The sequence below is a fragment of the Citrus sinensis genome, chromosome 9, assembly GCF_022201045.2.
Source record: "Citrus sinensis cultivar Valencia sweet orange chromosome 9, DVS_A1.0, whole genome shotgun sequence".
Taxonomy (NCBI): domain Eukaryota; kingdom Viridiplantae; phylum Streptophyta; class Magnoliopsida; order Sapindales; family Rutaceae; genus Citrus; species Citrus sinensis.
In genome coordinates, this window is record NC_068564.1 from 7,661,765 (window position 1) to 7,678,701 (window position 16,937).

A 16,937-nucleotide genomic window follows, 5' to 3' on the forward strand; every position below is an offset into this window, starting at 1 on the left:
TTTTTAGGGTCAAATTGATAATTTAATTATTTTTTTATTAATGTCCAAATAAAAAAATTATTATAAAGGGTAATATTATAAAAGTAAACCACAAGAAATAAAAAGTAACGGTTTGTGTATCAATACTTTAACGGCAGAGATGTTTCGAGGTATTTTTAAAAATATAGAGACTGAACGGATACTAATCTTAAAAATACAGGGACTAAATGAACTTTTAACCTTTTAAAAATAAGAAAGAATTTTGGAAGTGAATGAAGAGTTGTTTAATTTGTCAGCCTAGATATGAAAATAAAGATCAGAATTGGGAGCGACAAAATGCACACAATTTATACAGGCGCCCTCGTTAAAACCCTAATTATATCATCTAAATTCTAATGCCATGTGACTTTACAGGGGGTGCGCTTTAATTGTCCGCGAGCAGAGCTGGCAATAAAGTAAAAGCAATGGCGCGTTCTAAAACATTTTTTTAATGTTTAATAAATTAAAATGTCAAAAAAAAAAAAAATTTAAAACACAACACGAAGAGAGCGTAGACCATTGGCAAGATTCACAGCTCACAAGCACATGGATGGTTTAATTAATGTGTTCACAACTGCCCACACGCTTATATTAGTTGCCTCACATTCTCTCCATGACTACACTACGCTTTCTCTTTCTTTTTAAAATTTTCTTTTCTTGATTTCCATTTTCTATCTTATTTTCCTTCACTTTCTATATCTAGAAAGAATCACCCCAATCAATTCCACGGTCTTTCGTTTAATTCACGCCATCAAAGTTGATGCTTTTCACAGATGGGTAATTTGAGGAATTAACAGGAAACATTATTGGGCATTATAAAGTAGTTTTTTAATTGACTGACTTGAATGAATGAGCGAGAATAATTTATCCAATAAAGTAATCTTTATTGTTCCATCAAGTCAAGAATGTAACTAAATAGTTAGCTATAATGAGTGAACATGCTGAATATATCCATTTAATTGTCAAGATTTTACTTCATAAGCCTTTTTAATTTTCACAACATACATATGATTCATTTTGACTAAGGTAGTAAACTTTTGCTGGCGTGACAAAATTTTATTATTATTATTATTTAATATTACATCACAATTCTTTTAAACACATATAATAAATTGATCTCAACCAACAAGATTTATAAAATAAAGATGAACACAATTCAAAAATTAACTCAGAGGCAAAGAATTCTACTTATTTTAAATAAATTTTTAAAAAATTATTCCTAAATTATCTTACCATACGATAGTACATAAATACTCAAGTTGTAGGGTATGGTACCTTTAAGGTACCATAATTGCAGATCGGATTTTAAACCCCTCCCCACAAATTTAATAAAGCATGCTATGATTGTTGCTCATAGTCTTTGACCCAAATTATTCAATTTTAAAGCCATGTGCACAAATTATAGGAGAGTAATAACATATCACTTTAGCATTATCAAATGCTATTGTTCTTCAATTTCTTTAATCCTGATAATGGAACCCTAATTTGTTCAGTTTTGGATTTTCTCTTGTCATGTATACTCACATTCCCACAATATATAATAGACCACAACATTCCCACACCAAGTACAAGTTTTTTTTTTAAATCCAAAATTGTACACATCATCACCATCATCATCAACATGTAAGAACAAAACTAATACCAACAAGAATACAAGATACAAAATAAATAAATAAAGAGAAAGAAACAAAAATTTATACAACAATCACTTGATTATTATTATTTTTTTTTCAAATTCTACCTATCTTTTACTCAATTGTATCAAATAATGCTAACAGTTCTTATAAACAGAAGAATCTACTTCACATGAACAAATTATCTTCATAATTATAGAATAATCAACATCATGATTACTATTACTATTACTGTTGCTATTGCTATTACCGCCACGTTGTATTAACCCACGAGCCGCTGCTGACTTGGAACTCGACCCAGTGAGTGAACTCGCGTCTGGGATCGACTCAGTGGAAGTAATCAAATTAATGTTCTTCAAAACATGCTCATTACCGACGAGCTGACTCAAGACACCTGACTCAGTGACCGAACTCTTCTTCTTGTGCTGCATTGCGGCTCTCACAATTTCGGTCAACATCGCATTGGATAGTCTCCGAACACCTTTAGCCCCACCCGTTATGATCGCCGAGTTAACCGAGTGGTGAGACTGAGTTTTGTCCGAGTTTCTCTTGCTATGCTTGTCCCACGACTTCAACGAGACATGTACCGACTCGGGACTCTTACTCCTCACTCGGCCAAGTGGGTCCCCGAGCAACAGCAAATGCTTTGTGTCCACCAACGCTACGTGCTTAAAATTTCTCCTGACTCGTCCCAACAGCATCGGATAACAAGCCCATCTTCGTAAACTCATCGGAACGTGATCAAAGAACCCAGCAAGCGAGTTCTCCGGATCCAACTCGGACACTTCGAAGCCAACCATTGACCCGTAACTCAGCCGAGTCAACTCAGCCCCTTGACTAGTTCCATCATCATCTCCCACCACTGTTGACGAGTTACTGTAATTCCCACGAATTCTTTTACCCCACAAAGGCTCCTCAACTTCCTTGTTACTGTTGATATTATTCTTCACAGCTTTAACGAACTGAGTCAAATTAAAACTCAACACCGAGTCGGCGGCCCTCCTCCTCCTCGCCTTGGTGCTGTTATTATTATTATTATTATTATTATTACCATTATTACTAATATTCAGTTCCTTGTAATGCTGTACGAGTTTCAAGAAAGAGTCGTTCTCTTCTTTGATCAAAGAATCAAATTTTTTCGAGGACACGCCGAAGAGAAATGCCGCGTCGGCCTTAGCAGTGAGGCCGGACCGATGCAGGACTCGAAGAAACAAACGGAATTCGTCTTCTTTAACGTCCTCCGTCAAGTGAGCGACGACGAGATCGGGCATGGCCTTAGTGCCGCGGCGGTAGAGGGTGCCCAATCCTTGTAAAGCAAACGGGTTATAATTAGAAGCTGGCTGTTTGTTGTTTCCTCGGAACGGCGTCGTCTTGAGGATGTTGTTGAATAGAGAGTGTCGGCGGGTGTTCGGTTTTTGGGATGATGATGACGATAAGAAACGGCGTGGGGTGTGGATAGAAGTGATGGAGGGTGTGGGGAGGGAGGAGGGTTCGAAAGTGGAGAGAGTGAAGAGGAGGAGAGTGAGGAAGACAGAGAGAGCGCAGATTGAGATCGTGGACTGTGCTTTTGTGAATAAAACGCTCGAGTTTGTTCTTTTGATTGACGGCATTAAGAGACTGTTGCTGGTTGTTTTGTTGCTGTCGACCACACTGTTGTTGTTGGAAGTACTTTTTGTGCTGCCAGTGCTGCCATTGTTGTTGCCATCTTCAGGGAAGAACACTAGAAGAAAGCCCGTGCCCCAGTTTTCGCTGCTGCTGCTGCTCTTTGGCTTGTCTTTTGCTGTGAAAGTGAAACCCATCTCTCTCTCTTTCTCTCTTTCTCCTTTTCTCTTTCACTCCGTTTGATTTCTGATTATTTGAGAGCGAATGGGGCGAGCTAGCTAGCTTCTTTTTTCTTTCTGTACCGTAAATCGCAATAGAAGCGTCCGAAATTTAGTTGTGTTATTGTGGGGTTGTACATTTATGACGGAACCGTCCTTTCATTTATTTTATTTTTTTCTAGTGAAATTGGGCAGTCACCAGAAGGGAAGAAGAAAAAACGAATTGGGGCGGTAGTTTTTTATTTGTTATATTATTATTTATTATTGTCTTGTTATTAGTGTATTTAAAATTTGATAAATGAATGAGGAAAGGAAAGCATGGAAGGTAATGGTGAAGATATGGAAATAAATCAGACCATGATAGTAGCTATAATTCAATGCCGTGTGTATTTTTCAAGATACGCCATTGATTTCTATACAAATTTGCTTTTTCTTTTTTTAAATTTTTTTAACATGTAAAATTTTCAGTTGGTTATTTTTATGGATTTTCATGGTTAAAAATAGTCAAAAAGCTCATAAAAATATTTATAAGCTCTTTTTTTTAAGAGAAATTGTTAAAAAAATATAAGAAATATATATATATACACTCAAAACTTGCAAAGAGTCTACTTTTCAATTCAATTGCATGCAAAAAAAATAATAAATAAACCATATGAATTATCAAAGTAAGTTTACTTAAAATATATTCATATTTAGAAGAGCATAAAAATTTATAATTTTACTGTGACCCTCTTACATTATTGTCATGTTATTTTTTAGTTAATTCATCCTTTTTTTCACTTTTTTATTTCCTATTTGTTTGATAATTTTTAACATTGTTACATTACATTTTGTCATATACATATTTATTGTTGTACCACATTTTTTGAACCTACATTTTCATCCTACGAAAATCATCGTAAAGAGTAATAAATATATTCAACAAAATACACACAAAATGATGACACAATGATCAGATCACATATTCACATATCTTATCCACGCCACACAGTGCAATAAGCCACTTGAGGCTCAAGAATTTCAATTTGTTTTTCTTCTTCTCCAATTAGTTCAAAATTATTAAATGAAATAATCGATCATTGGGCCACGTTACTCATATGCTGTCCTTCTGAAAACATTCTAAGAATTATTTGTGCTATTATTGAAGTATAATAGGAGTGATTCTTGAAAGATCATATATCAATTTAAATATTTAATTAATTCACTTTCATTCAATTAAATCACAAATGCTAGCTATTGATCGTGCCCTAAGAACCGTCCACGCCATCACCCAATACTCTAGTAATTAAGTTATTGATAACGTCTTTGTCAAAATGTGACAATTGATAGAGTTATGGTCATATTCATAACTAAATGTGTTTTTCAAAATTAGTTTAGAAGAAAATATTTTATATTAGTTTTATAAAAATAGAATTTTGTGAAAAAAATCACTAATAATTTTTGTTAAATAAGTTTTTGTAAACTAGAATAATTTTTTTTTTAAAAAAATCTATGGGATGCAAAAGTCCAAATTAAATTTTTGATACCTCGTAAAATTCAAACCGAAGTGGTTGACTGAATAAAATTACCTGAAAATGATTCGATCGGCTCCTTTACTAGACTACTAGTTGATTATATACATAATAAAATAGGCAAAAGAATAAGGTGGTGAACTATTAAAAAATGTTAAAAAATTCAAATTTAAATATCTTAATTTGTTTAATTAAAATTTTTTAAATTAAAATATTAAGACATTTTATTCATGAGAAAATATCACATTTTTTTTTAGCATTGCTATGTTGTTAATAAAATAAGAAAGAAACAAAAAATAAAAATCATGCCGACAATGTGGGAGGTGGTGATTGGCCACTTGTGGACTTTGGTGCTATCAGTTCACGGAACAAAGACTGATGCCCGCGTATCGGGTCCTACGAAATTGAAAGCTTCCTGATCTAAATAACCCTGCAATGGGCATTGACCTCATGCTAACCATACGAACACGTTGCCACACTGTAACTGAGCCCACAGGAGCTCACCAAAAGCAGTCTGCTAGTCACCACCCTTCAACGCGTGGATGACACGTCAATTTGTTTTTAATCGGTACTATAATTCATTAACAGTAATGTCAGATGTCAGAAATTAGCTCAGGTTGTTAACTTTCCTGGTAATTGGTCCGTGTTTATCACGCGCGGGAACCAAGCAGCGGTCTGCGGTTTTTGAGACAAAATAGGATAACAAGATCTGACGGACTAGATCAAATGAGACCATGTAAATCGAATGATGGGTCCCGATGGCCCCTTGATGTCTGTGCCACTATTTTGACGGTGGATCTGAAAGAAGAGGAGAAGAAGTTTCCATGGAAACAAAGCGCACGTGTTACTTGAGTTATGCCAGTTGTTAGTTTTAAAACCAGTCCGTACATCGGGAAATGCACTCCCCTTGACTAGATTGAGGATATTACTAACAACACTGATGTTTGCCTCATGTCAAATTCCGAACTTGAGAAAACAAAGCCGTTTTAAGGATTAATTTTTGTTAAGATAGATGAACTACTTTCTCTATGTAACAATGCTGTTTTGAGGACCAATTTTTGGTTTTAACTTCATCCAATAGGATAGAAGCAAAGAAAATATGGGACTGAGTCGAGGAACAAATGAATTAAGGGTCCATAGCGGATGGAAAGTTTGTGAAGTCCTTGGTGAGATATTGGGGCAATGAGGTGGAGGTGTCTGATGCTCGGTAATGCCATTGGGCTTGGTGGAAGACTAGATGTGGTCTTACTTCTTCGGAAGATTGATCGGACCAAGATTGTGGAGATTAGCCATAACGAAAAATGCAGCCACTGAAATCAACCATGTTTTGCTTTTAGTGAGAATAATTGAGATTTTAGAAGCAAAGAAAACATGAATAAGATCAAGACAGAAACTTGACGCTTTAATTCAATAAACAAAAACAATAAAAATTAAAATAAATCTCTAACCAAATAATCAAAGAAGGCAAAACTAGCAACCCAGTTAAGAAGGATAGACGCGAACAAAAAGGCTAATGAATGAATATAAAAGACAAAACCTAAATCAGCCAAAGATTGAAGCATTACCTCATGTGCAGAAATGGCCGCCGCTTTGTGAGTGGTTGTGGCTGTCACGTAATGGCTGTCAGTGGTAATGACAGCGGATGAGGATATGCATGATGGCTGATTTGTGGGCAATTTCAGAAGAATTGTGGCTGGAGATCTTGATCGATAACGACTGATTTGTGGAGAGAATTTTGGCTGGAGATCTCCATTGATGATGAAAAGGAGAAAAACTTTGCAAACGGTGCGTTTTTAGTAGAAGGCAATAGGGATGGCACAATCCTCCACGGGTTTGGGGCCCCATGGAGCCTCACCCCAAATGGGGAAAAGTTTGAATAATTTTTGGGGAATGGGGTGGGGAGTTGGGGGAAAATAATCCCTAATTTCTTAATGGGGTGGGGTTTGATTTTGTACTCCCCATCCCACCCCATCCCACCCCAATCCCCATTATATATAAATATGTTTTTAATTCTTATTTAATAAATTTTATTTTATCAATTATAATGTCAATTAATAATTTTTTTTTAATTTTTATGCAATATAAACAAGATATGAATGAAAGAAAATCCTATAATATATTTCAACTCTGAAACATTGTTATATTTTCTTTTCTCTTTTAAGGTGCTATGCTCTTTAAATATTTTTCACTTTTAATATCATTTTAAGATATTGTTTCAAACTTTTAGATTTTTTTAAAAAGAATTTAAATACTTTATAATATGATGATGAATTTATTTTAAGTTTCTAATTTTTAACTTACTAAAATAATGTATTTATACATATTATAAAAATAGATAAATGGGGAATGAGGTGGGGATGGGGAAATCATTCCCCACATGGGGATTCTCCATCCCCACCCTACTAAATTTATTGGGGAATGTGGTGGGGAATGGAGACAAAAATTTCTAACGGGGTGGGGAATGGGGTAGGCCTCCCCACCCCCACCCCCACCCCACCCCACCCCATTGCCATCCCTAGAAGGCAAACGATGTATTTTTGTCTTAATAAAACGGTGTGTTTAGTTCGGGGTTTGCCCCGGGCTAAATAGCATTTTCCTATTACTAAATTAGAATTTTTGAAAAAAAATTACAAGAAAATGCGGATAATGATAATTTCACCATTTTTTTAATATTTCTTATGAATTTAGGTCTCGTTCATTTTTTAAAAATTATATAAACCTCACGTATAGGTGAGCTTAACAAAAATCATAGCTGCACTGAAATTCAAGGTAAAATGAGGGTGCGTTTGGTATTATCTTTTAAAAAGATGTTTGTATTTATTAAATAACGTAAAAATGATTAACATTTAGTAAGTTTAAAAATGCATTTAATACTTTGTTTTCAAAATTGTATTTAAAAATAAAAAGTGAGTATGTGTTTGGTTGTTTATTTAAAAAAAATGAAGACAATAAAAGAGAATGAGAAAGAAATTAATAAAATAAAAATAGAGTATTATCCATCCCTATTAGAGATTTAAAATATTAGCTTATTTTTAATAATAAAAAAGTTAAATAAAATATATTATTTATTTAAAATGTATTTATCTATAGATATTTTAATTCTTTTAATTATGATCATTTGCTAGTCACGTCATTGTATGTAATTGTATTTCAAAAAATAAATGTAAACTTATGTAAAAAAGATTTATAAATTTTAAAAAAAAGTGCAAAAATAAATTATTATATTACAAACTAGAGTTGGCAAAACGGGTCGTTGGGTCGTGTTCGCGTCGTATCAATTTTTTGTTGTGTTAAATTTAGGTTGACCCAAATATGGTCTATTTAATAATTATGTTAAAATATTGAGACTATAACCCTACATAGAAAATAGACAGGTTACCAGTAAGCCGATATATATCTACACACACAAAAAAAAAATATTTTATTTAGAACTTTAGTGTGTGTGTGTGTGTGTATATATATATATATATATAATTGATATTATAAAATGTACATATCTACTAAAATATTACATATTTATATCATTAAATTTTAATTATATATCGATATCATAAAATATACATGTCAACTAATATTTTACACATTTATATGATTAAAGTTTTAAATTTATATAAAATTTTATAAATAATATATTGTATATATGTTCATCCTTCCAAAAAAAATAAAAAGAGAGAATCATGTCTAATATTTGAGTTTTGATGACAAGAATCTACAAAATAATTTAGAATGAAAAATATAATCATGTCATTCCTCGAGTAAATAGGTCAAAAACTTTAACCTTAACCTGACATGAAAAAAAATCGTGTCGACCCAAACCCGACCCATTTAATAATCGTGTTAAATTTGATGACTGATGTACATATATTTGTGTTGAGTACGTGTCGGCTAATTGGCTCATATCAAATTTTACCAACTCTATTACAAACAATAAATGAAAATGTATGGGACCATACATTAAGCACAACAAATTTAACATGAATGAGGCGAATACCACCCACAACTCAGCTTCTATAATGGAACAACATCCAAGTTCATGTTAAAATGTTAGGGAATTTTAATCCCTCCTAAGATCGCACAAGCAACAATATCAAACAAATAATAAGCAAAAATAGATGGAGAATATGAATCTTATAAAGAAAGGAAAATATCCTAGGAAACCCTTATTGTTTAAATATGAATTCTACAAAAAAAGAAAATATCTTAAAAAATCTTTATTAAAAAATAAGACATATTTCCTAACATGAAACCACATACCCATTCCCCATAATAATTCATTACCAAACTGCCAGCGCTACCTTAACCCGATCTCTTCAAAGGCACATCAATATTCAATTTGAAAAACAACCACTTTGGTGCTGCAAGTAGATCCATTTCTCAGCTTTTGTCACTTTTTATATGTCTAAGGTATTATGAGTCTAGATGATTTCTTCAGTGCGACTATCACATCCATGATCACATCGCAAAAATATGCTTGACTTGTTGGCATGGACAAACTGGTTATGTTAATACCACATACGAAAGATAATGATGTTAGCCTATATGGCTATAAATATTAATTTTGATGATAACAAACCACATGTATTTATTAAGCAAAGATTTATGAATTGTGCTTTTATAATAAGAAAATGATGTTATGGAATTAAAGCATTTTGGACTAAAATGAAAGTAATTTTAAAATCTTTGATAGTGTTTTAAATTTCGGATTTAGACCTATTTGAAATTATTTAAATATTTTTGGGTCATTCTATAATTTCACAAAGTTTGAGCGAAATTATAATTTCAAAAAATTTTGGGATTAACGAAGCATTACTTAGTAATTCTAAAATTGGACCTATTTGTAAAGTTGCATAACTTTGTGGGCCATACTATAGTTTTTATAAAGTTTTGGGGTCAAACTGAAAATTTAGGAAATTTTTTACTGTAGTAGGTTACTGTAGCAAGCGGCTTACCGGATATAAAAAACTGAAAAATCGGATACGGGGCAGTAAGCATCCAGAACGCAAACGGCTTACCGGATTTCGTAACCGGCAAGCCGGATAGGCAAAATTCAAATTTTTGCCTTAACGGTAACATAAATTCGGCTTACCGGATTCCATAAAAGGCAAATCGGATACGCCTAGAATGTGAGTAACGGCTAGTTTTTGAGCTCAAACTATAAGAACTCAAATCCAACTCATTTTGAAGTTCTCAAACAAGCAAAAACAAAAGGCACACGTGATATCTTGAGCTTTCAACTTGCAAAACACAAAACATTGAATCATTCCTTATTCTTCATTTTTGAATATTTACTCATTGAATGAGTTTCATTGTAACTTTCATTTCTTCATTTCAATTGTAAGAGTGTGAGTGTGTGAGACACTTGAGTGAAGAGATTTGGAGATAATCTTTTTGTTGTAAAGGTTTATTGACACCTCGAAGTTAATTGTAATCGGTTGAAGCCTCGGAAAGGCTTGGATAGTGCAATCCTCAAGCTTGGATTGCTTGGAGGCGTGGACGTAGGCGGGGATTGCCGAACCACGTAAAAATTCGTGTGTTTGTTTCTCTTCTCCCTTACTCTTTAATTATTGTGCCTTTATTAAACTTATTGCTTTCAATTTTATTAAGGCATTAGATTGCTTGTTGTGTGGATTTCCTAGGTTAATTTTTAAATTTCCAATTCACCCCCCTCTTGGGTTGCACACTTATATTTCATTTGGTATGAGAGCAAGGTGCTCTTATTTAGATTTAACCATCTAGAGTTAAAGATCAATGGCAACTCAAAATGATTCTACATTTAGGGAAGGGCAGTCCACCACTAGACCACCTTACTTTAATGGAAATGATTACCTATATTGGAAAACTAGGATGAGAATTTATTTGCAAGCCTTAGATTATGAGATTTGGGAAATCGTTAATGATGGTCCTTTCATGCCTTTGACTAAAAATGAAGTCGGAGAAGATATTCCAAAACCTTCACGGGATTGGAATGAATTCGAAAAGAGAAAAGCTTCTCTAAATTCCAAGGCCATGAATGTCTTGTTTTGTGCACTAGATAAGAAAGAGTTTCATAGATTGTCTAGCTGCGAAAGTGCTAATGAGATTTGGCACAAACTTGAAGTTGTCTATGAAGGTACAAACCAAGTGAAAGAATCTAAAATAAGTAGGTACACTCGACAATATGAATTGTTCCAAATGGAGCAAAATGAAAATGTGTACTCTATGTATGCTAGATTTACGGACATAGTGAACACTCTAGGAGCCCTAGGGAAAACTTTTTCAAATAGTGAGAAAGTCAAGAAAATCATTAGGTTGCTACCTAAGGAATGGAGACAAAAAAGGATTGCCATTGAGGAAGCCAAAGATTTAAATGTTTTACCTATTGACGATTTAATTGGTTCTCTCATTTCATATGAAGAAGATTTAGCAACTGAAAAAGGGCATGAGGAAAAGAAGAAAAACATTGCTCTCAAGGCTTCAAAACGTGAGAGTGATAAGGAAAACGAAATGGATGATGAGGAGCTGGCTATGTTGGCTAGAAGATTCAGAAAATTTTACAAAAAGAATAATGAGCAGAGAAAGCTCAGAGGCTACAAGAATAAGAAGGAGAAGAATGAGCCAATCACTTGTTATGAATGCAAGAAGCCCGGACACATACGACCGGAATGTCCTCTTCTCAACAAACTCAAGAAGAAAGCTATGGTGGCCACATGGGATGATAACGATGAGGAAACAAGTGATGAGGATGACCAACAAGAAATGACAAACTTAGCTCTCATGGCCGTTGGGGAAGAATCATGTGATGAACTTGATGAGGTAAGTGTTCTTCCTACATATGATGAATTGCATGATGCTTTTAAAGATTTGCATGATGAGCTAATGAAGATTGGTAAAAAGAATATATGTCTTAAAAAGAAGATGATAGAGCTTAAGAATGAAAATGATTCATTTAGTGCAAAGATTACATGCATAGAATTAGAAAATAAAACATTGCATGAGAGTATTGCATCATTTGAGAATTCTAGCACTTCACATGAGCACTTAGAGTCACACATGAATGACTTAAAAAATGAGAATGAAATGCTTAAAAAGAAGAGCAATGAACTAAATGAAATTGTGCTAAAATTCACAAAGGGGCAAAAGATGTTGGACAATTTGCTAAACTCACAAAAATGTGTATTTGACAAAAGTGGCATATGTTATAAACCGAATTTGAAACAAAAATTTTACAAGAGTTATTTTGTGAAGAATACATATATTAACAATCAAATTGTATGTCATTATTGCAATCAAGATGGTCATATGAAAAATAGATGTGTGGTGAAAAGAAATGCATATTATGGTGTGAAATGTGTTTGGGTTCCGAAAGGAACCATTGCTAACTCTTAAGGACCAAAAAATATTTGGGTACCTAAAACTTGAGATTTTCTCTACAGGGCTTGAAGAAGAAGAAGAATAAGTGGTACTTGGACAGCGGTTGTTCAAGACACATGACAGGGAATTATTCTTGGTTTTCAAGTTTCACTAAGATTGAAAATGGTGGAGATGTATCGTTTGGAGATAATTCAAAAGGAAAAATCATTGGGATTGGAAATGTCGGTAATGTATCCTCTACTCTCATTGAAAATGTGTGTTTGGTTGAAAACTTGAAACACAATTTGCTTAGTATTAGTCAATTATGTGATAAAGGATATAGAGTTATCTTTGATGAATCAAAATGTGTTATTGAGAATGCATGTGATGGGAAAGTCTTGTTTGTAGGAAATAGATGTGTTAATGTCTATACCATTAATATAGATTGTGCATCAATACATGATAAATGTCTCTCCGCATTGCATGATGATGGCTGGTTGTGGCATAGAAGATTAGGTCATGCAAGCATGGATTTGATTTCAAAAATCGTGAAAAATGATTTAGTTAAAGGTCTGCCAAAAATCAGTTTTCAAAAAGATAGAATTTGTGAAGCATGCCAATTTGGAAAACAAATCAAAACTTCGTTCAAAAGCAAGAATCATGTCTCTACTTCAAAACGACTTTAATTGCTTTATATAGATTTATTTGGACCTTCTAGATATGCTAGTTTAAGTGGCAAATATTATGCATTTGTAATTGTGGATGATTATTTTATATACACATGGGTATTGTTCCTAGCTAATAAGGATGATGCCATTGATGTATTTCGAATTTTCTATAAAAATGTTCAAAATGAAAAAGGCTATTCTATTATTTGTATTAGAATTGATCATGGTGGAGAATTTGAAAATCATGTATTTGAGAATTTTTGTAATGACTTTGGCATTGAACATCAATTTTCATCACCTAGGACTCCACAACAAAATGGAGTAGTAGCAAGAAAGAATAGGTCTATTCAAGAAATGGCTAGGACCATGTTGAATGAAAACTCTTTGCCTAAGTATTTTTGGGCCGAAGCCGTCAACACCGCTTGTTATGTTTTAAATCGGGTGTTGATTAGACATAATCTTAATAAAACTCCATATGAGCTTTGGAAAGATAGAAAACCAAACATTGGCTATTTTAAAGTTTTTGGATGCAAATGTTTTGTTTTGAACACAAAAGATAATCTTGGTAAATTTGATCCAAAATCTGATGTTGGTATTTTTCTTGGTTATTCAAATTCAAGCAAAGCTTATAGAGTTTATAATAAAAGAACTTTAGATGTGGAAGAATCTATGCATGTTACATTTGATGAGTCTAACCCCTCCTCTACGGAGAAAGTTGTTGTTGATGATAATGCAGAAGAAGAACAACAAGAAGAAGCATCGAATGACAACTAAGAAGACGCTCCACATGGAATTCAAGAAGAACATCATGAAGAAACAAATGCAGAGCAAAATGAAGGTACTTCACAAACACTCCCCAAGGAGTGGAGGTATGTATCCTCTCACCCTAAGGATGTAATTTTAGGAGATCCCTCACGAGGTGTTACCACTAGATCATCCCTTAGAAACACATGTGAGCATGTTGCATTTATTTCTCAAATTGAACCAAAATCCTTTGCGGATGCAGAAAACGATGAATCTTGGATTATGGCAATGCAAGAGTAGTTGAATCAATTTGAGAGAAACAATGTGTGGGAGTTAGTTCTTAATCTGGAACATCAATCCATTATAGGTACTAAATGGGTATTTAGAAACAAAATGGATGAATCCGGTGTGGTTGTAAGAAATAAAACTAGATTAGTGGCTCAAGGTTACAACCAAGAAGAAGGAATTGATTTTGATGAAACTTTTGCACCTGTAGCAAGGTTAGAATCCATTAGGATGTTGTTAGCATATGCATGTCATAAGGATTTTATTTTATATCAAATGAATGTCAAGAGTGCTTTCTTAAATGGATATATTATGGAGGAAGTTTATGTGAAACAACCTCCTGGTTTTGAAAATGAAAAATTTCCAGATCATGTGTATAAGTTATCCAAGGCTTTGTATGGTTTAAAACAAGCACCTAGAGCTTGGTATGATAGGCTTAAAAATTTCTTGTTGGATGATGATTTTTTAATGGGAAAAGCGGACACAACTCTTTTTGTTAAGTATAAGAACCAAGACATACTTGTTGTTCAAATTTATGTTGATGATATTATTTTTGGTTCTACTAATGAGTTATTATGTAAAGATTTTTCATCATGTATGAGCCAAGAGTTTGAGATGAGTATGATGGGAGAGTTGAAGTACTTCCTTGGACTTCAAATCAAACAAAACAAGGAAGGAATTTTCATAAACCAAGCCAAGTACGTGAAAGATCTACTCAAAAGATTTGGCTATGATAATGGAATGGCAAAAAGCACTCCTATGAGTACTACCATCAAGCTGGACAAAGATGAGAAAGGTAAGGAAGTTGATATCAAGACATATCGAGGTATGATCGGATCCTTACTCTACTTGACTGCTAGTAGGCCTGATATTATGTTTAGTGTTTGCTTGTGTGCTAGATTTCAATCTTGTCCTAAAGAGTCTCACATGCTTGCTGTCAAACGTATTTTTTGATATTTAATTGACACTATTAATCTTGGCCTTTGGTATCCTAGAGGAACTCATATTGATTTAACTTGTTATTCAGATGCCGATTTTGCTGGGTATAAGGTTGATAGAAAAAGTACTAGTGGAACATGTCACTTCCTAGGTCATTCTCTTGTCTCTTGGTTTAGTAAGAAACAAAACTCGGTTGCGCTTTCAACCACCGAGGCAGAATATATTGCCGTAGGTAGTTGTTGTGCACAAATTCTATGGATGAAACAAACCCTTAGAAACTATGGTATTAAGCTTGATCAAATTCCTATCTTATGTGACAATACTAGTGCTATAAATCTTTCTAAAAATCCTATTCAACATTCTAGGACTAAGCATATAGAAATTAGACACCATTTCCTTAGAGATCATGTTAAAAAAGGAGATGTCATAATTAAATTTGTTTCCACTGAAAATCAACTTGCGGATATCTTTACAAAACCTCTTAGCGAAGAGCATTTTATAAAGATAAGACATGAGCTTGGAATGATGAATGTTGAATCTTAATTCATGTTTTACTACATGACTTGATATGGTTGTTATCATATGGTTTTATGCTTCATGAATTAGATAGCATGATATGCTTGTAAATTTCTGATTTTATGATTTTGTGTTTCATGCATTAAATGACTTATTGAAAAATTTTAAATCTCAAAATGATTTAAAATTTATCAATTTTTTAAGGCCGGAAATAAAATGGTGTGTGTAGTACAAGTATAAGAGCTAGCAAATATTCCCTTTTCATTCATCTGGAAAAACATTCTTTCTTATTGATTTCTCTCGGGACAAATTTCGGATAACCGGATTTTCAATTCAGAAAATCGGATTAATTTTGGTTGCTCTCGGAACAACATTCGGATAACCGGATTTTCAATCCGGAAAATCGGATTTGCTAAGGCACCTCTCTGTCTCATAATCGGTCTACCCGTTCCTAAATCTGGAAAACCGAATTTGGAAAGGAACTCACTACCTCTCAACCGCTCTACCGATTATCAAAACCGGAAAGCCGAATTCTCTTTGGAAACTTGCTGGAACAAAACCGGATTTCCGGTTCAAGACATCTGGCAAAACCGAATTTTTTTGAAGGCTCTCGAAACCGGCCAGCTGGTTAAGGAAACCGGCAAGTCGAATTCTTGCTTATAGCTCTCGGGTCTACCGGATTCCAAATTCGGAAAGCTGTTTTCGGCTTTCACCTTCTGCCCGCAAACCGGCTTGCCGGTTAGGAAACCCAGCAAGCCGGATTCGTGAGTTTTGTGCTATTCATCTCATTCCTCATGCATTTGGAAATCCGGTTCTCACTCTCTCTAAAACCCATTTGCTTCTCTCTCTTTCTCACTTCAAAATCCTTCTTTTTTTCCTCCTTTTTCACATCAAATTGAATCAAGAAAATCATTCCCCATCTCATTAACAACTCAAAATCATCCTTGAAATTCATTTTCAAAATCTAAATCCTTAGATCCCATTTTCAACCTAGGTTTTGGGCCGATTTTTCTCTCTCTAGATTTCTCACTTTCAAGCCGTTTTTGATCAAATTTGTTTCTCCAAATCACTTTTAATCTTCATCATCTTCATTCTCTTTGGTGTTTTTATCTTCAAATCCATTAAAATCCCAATGTCAAGCTCTCGGCCGGTTCGAAGAAAAGGCAAAGAACCGGTTCAACCAACCACGCGGCCACGAGAAGCAAGGGGCACCTCAAATCAATCCACTTTTGAGTCCATTCATTTTCAGAACAAGCAACACTTGATCAAACGATTTCAACAAAACTTTCGGACTCATGAGGTACTCAACACTTTCTTTGTTTTACCGGATGTTATGCATACTCTCAAGATTAGTCATAGAAATATATTTCAATTGTTGGGAGATGTTGGTTGGATTGATGCATTGTTGATTGAGGAGAATGTGTATCCCGACTTGGTGAAAGTATTTTACTCGAATATGGATCGTTCCGCAGA

At 34.0% G+C, this 16,937-nt stretch overlaps 1 protein-coding gene across 1 annotated transcript; it reads right to left on the bottom strand.

The window, feature by feature from the left end:
• Positions 1–1,711: 1,711 nt before the first annotated feature.
• On the bottom strand, positions 1,712–3,630 carry LOC102608964 (uncharacterized). Its single transcript, XM_006489900.4, has one exon. The coding sequence runs from the start codon at positions 3,449–3,451 to the stop codon at positions 1,790–1,792; it is 1,662 nt and encodes a 553-aa protein (XP_006489963.2). The 5' UTR covers positions 3,452–3,630; the 3' UTR covers positions 1,712–1,789.
• Positions 3,631–16,937: the final 13,307 nt, after the last annotated feature.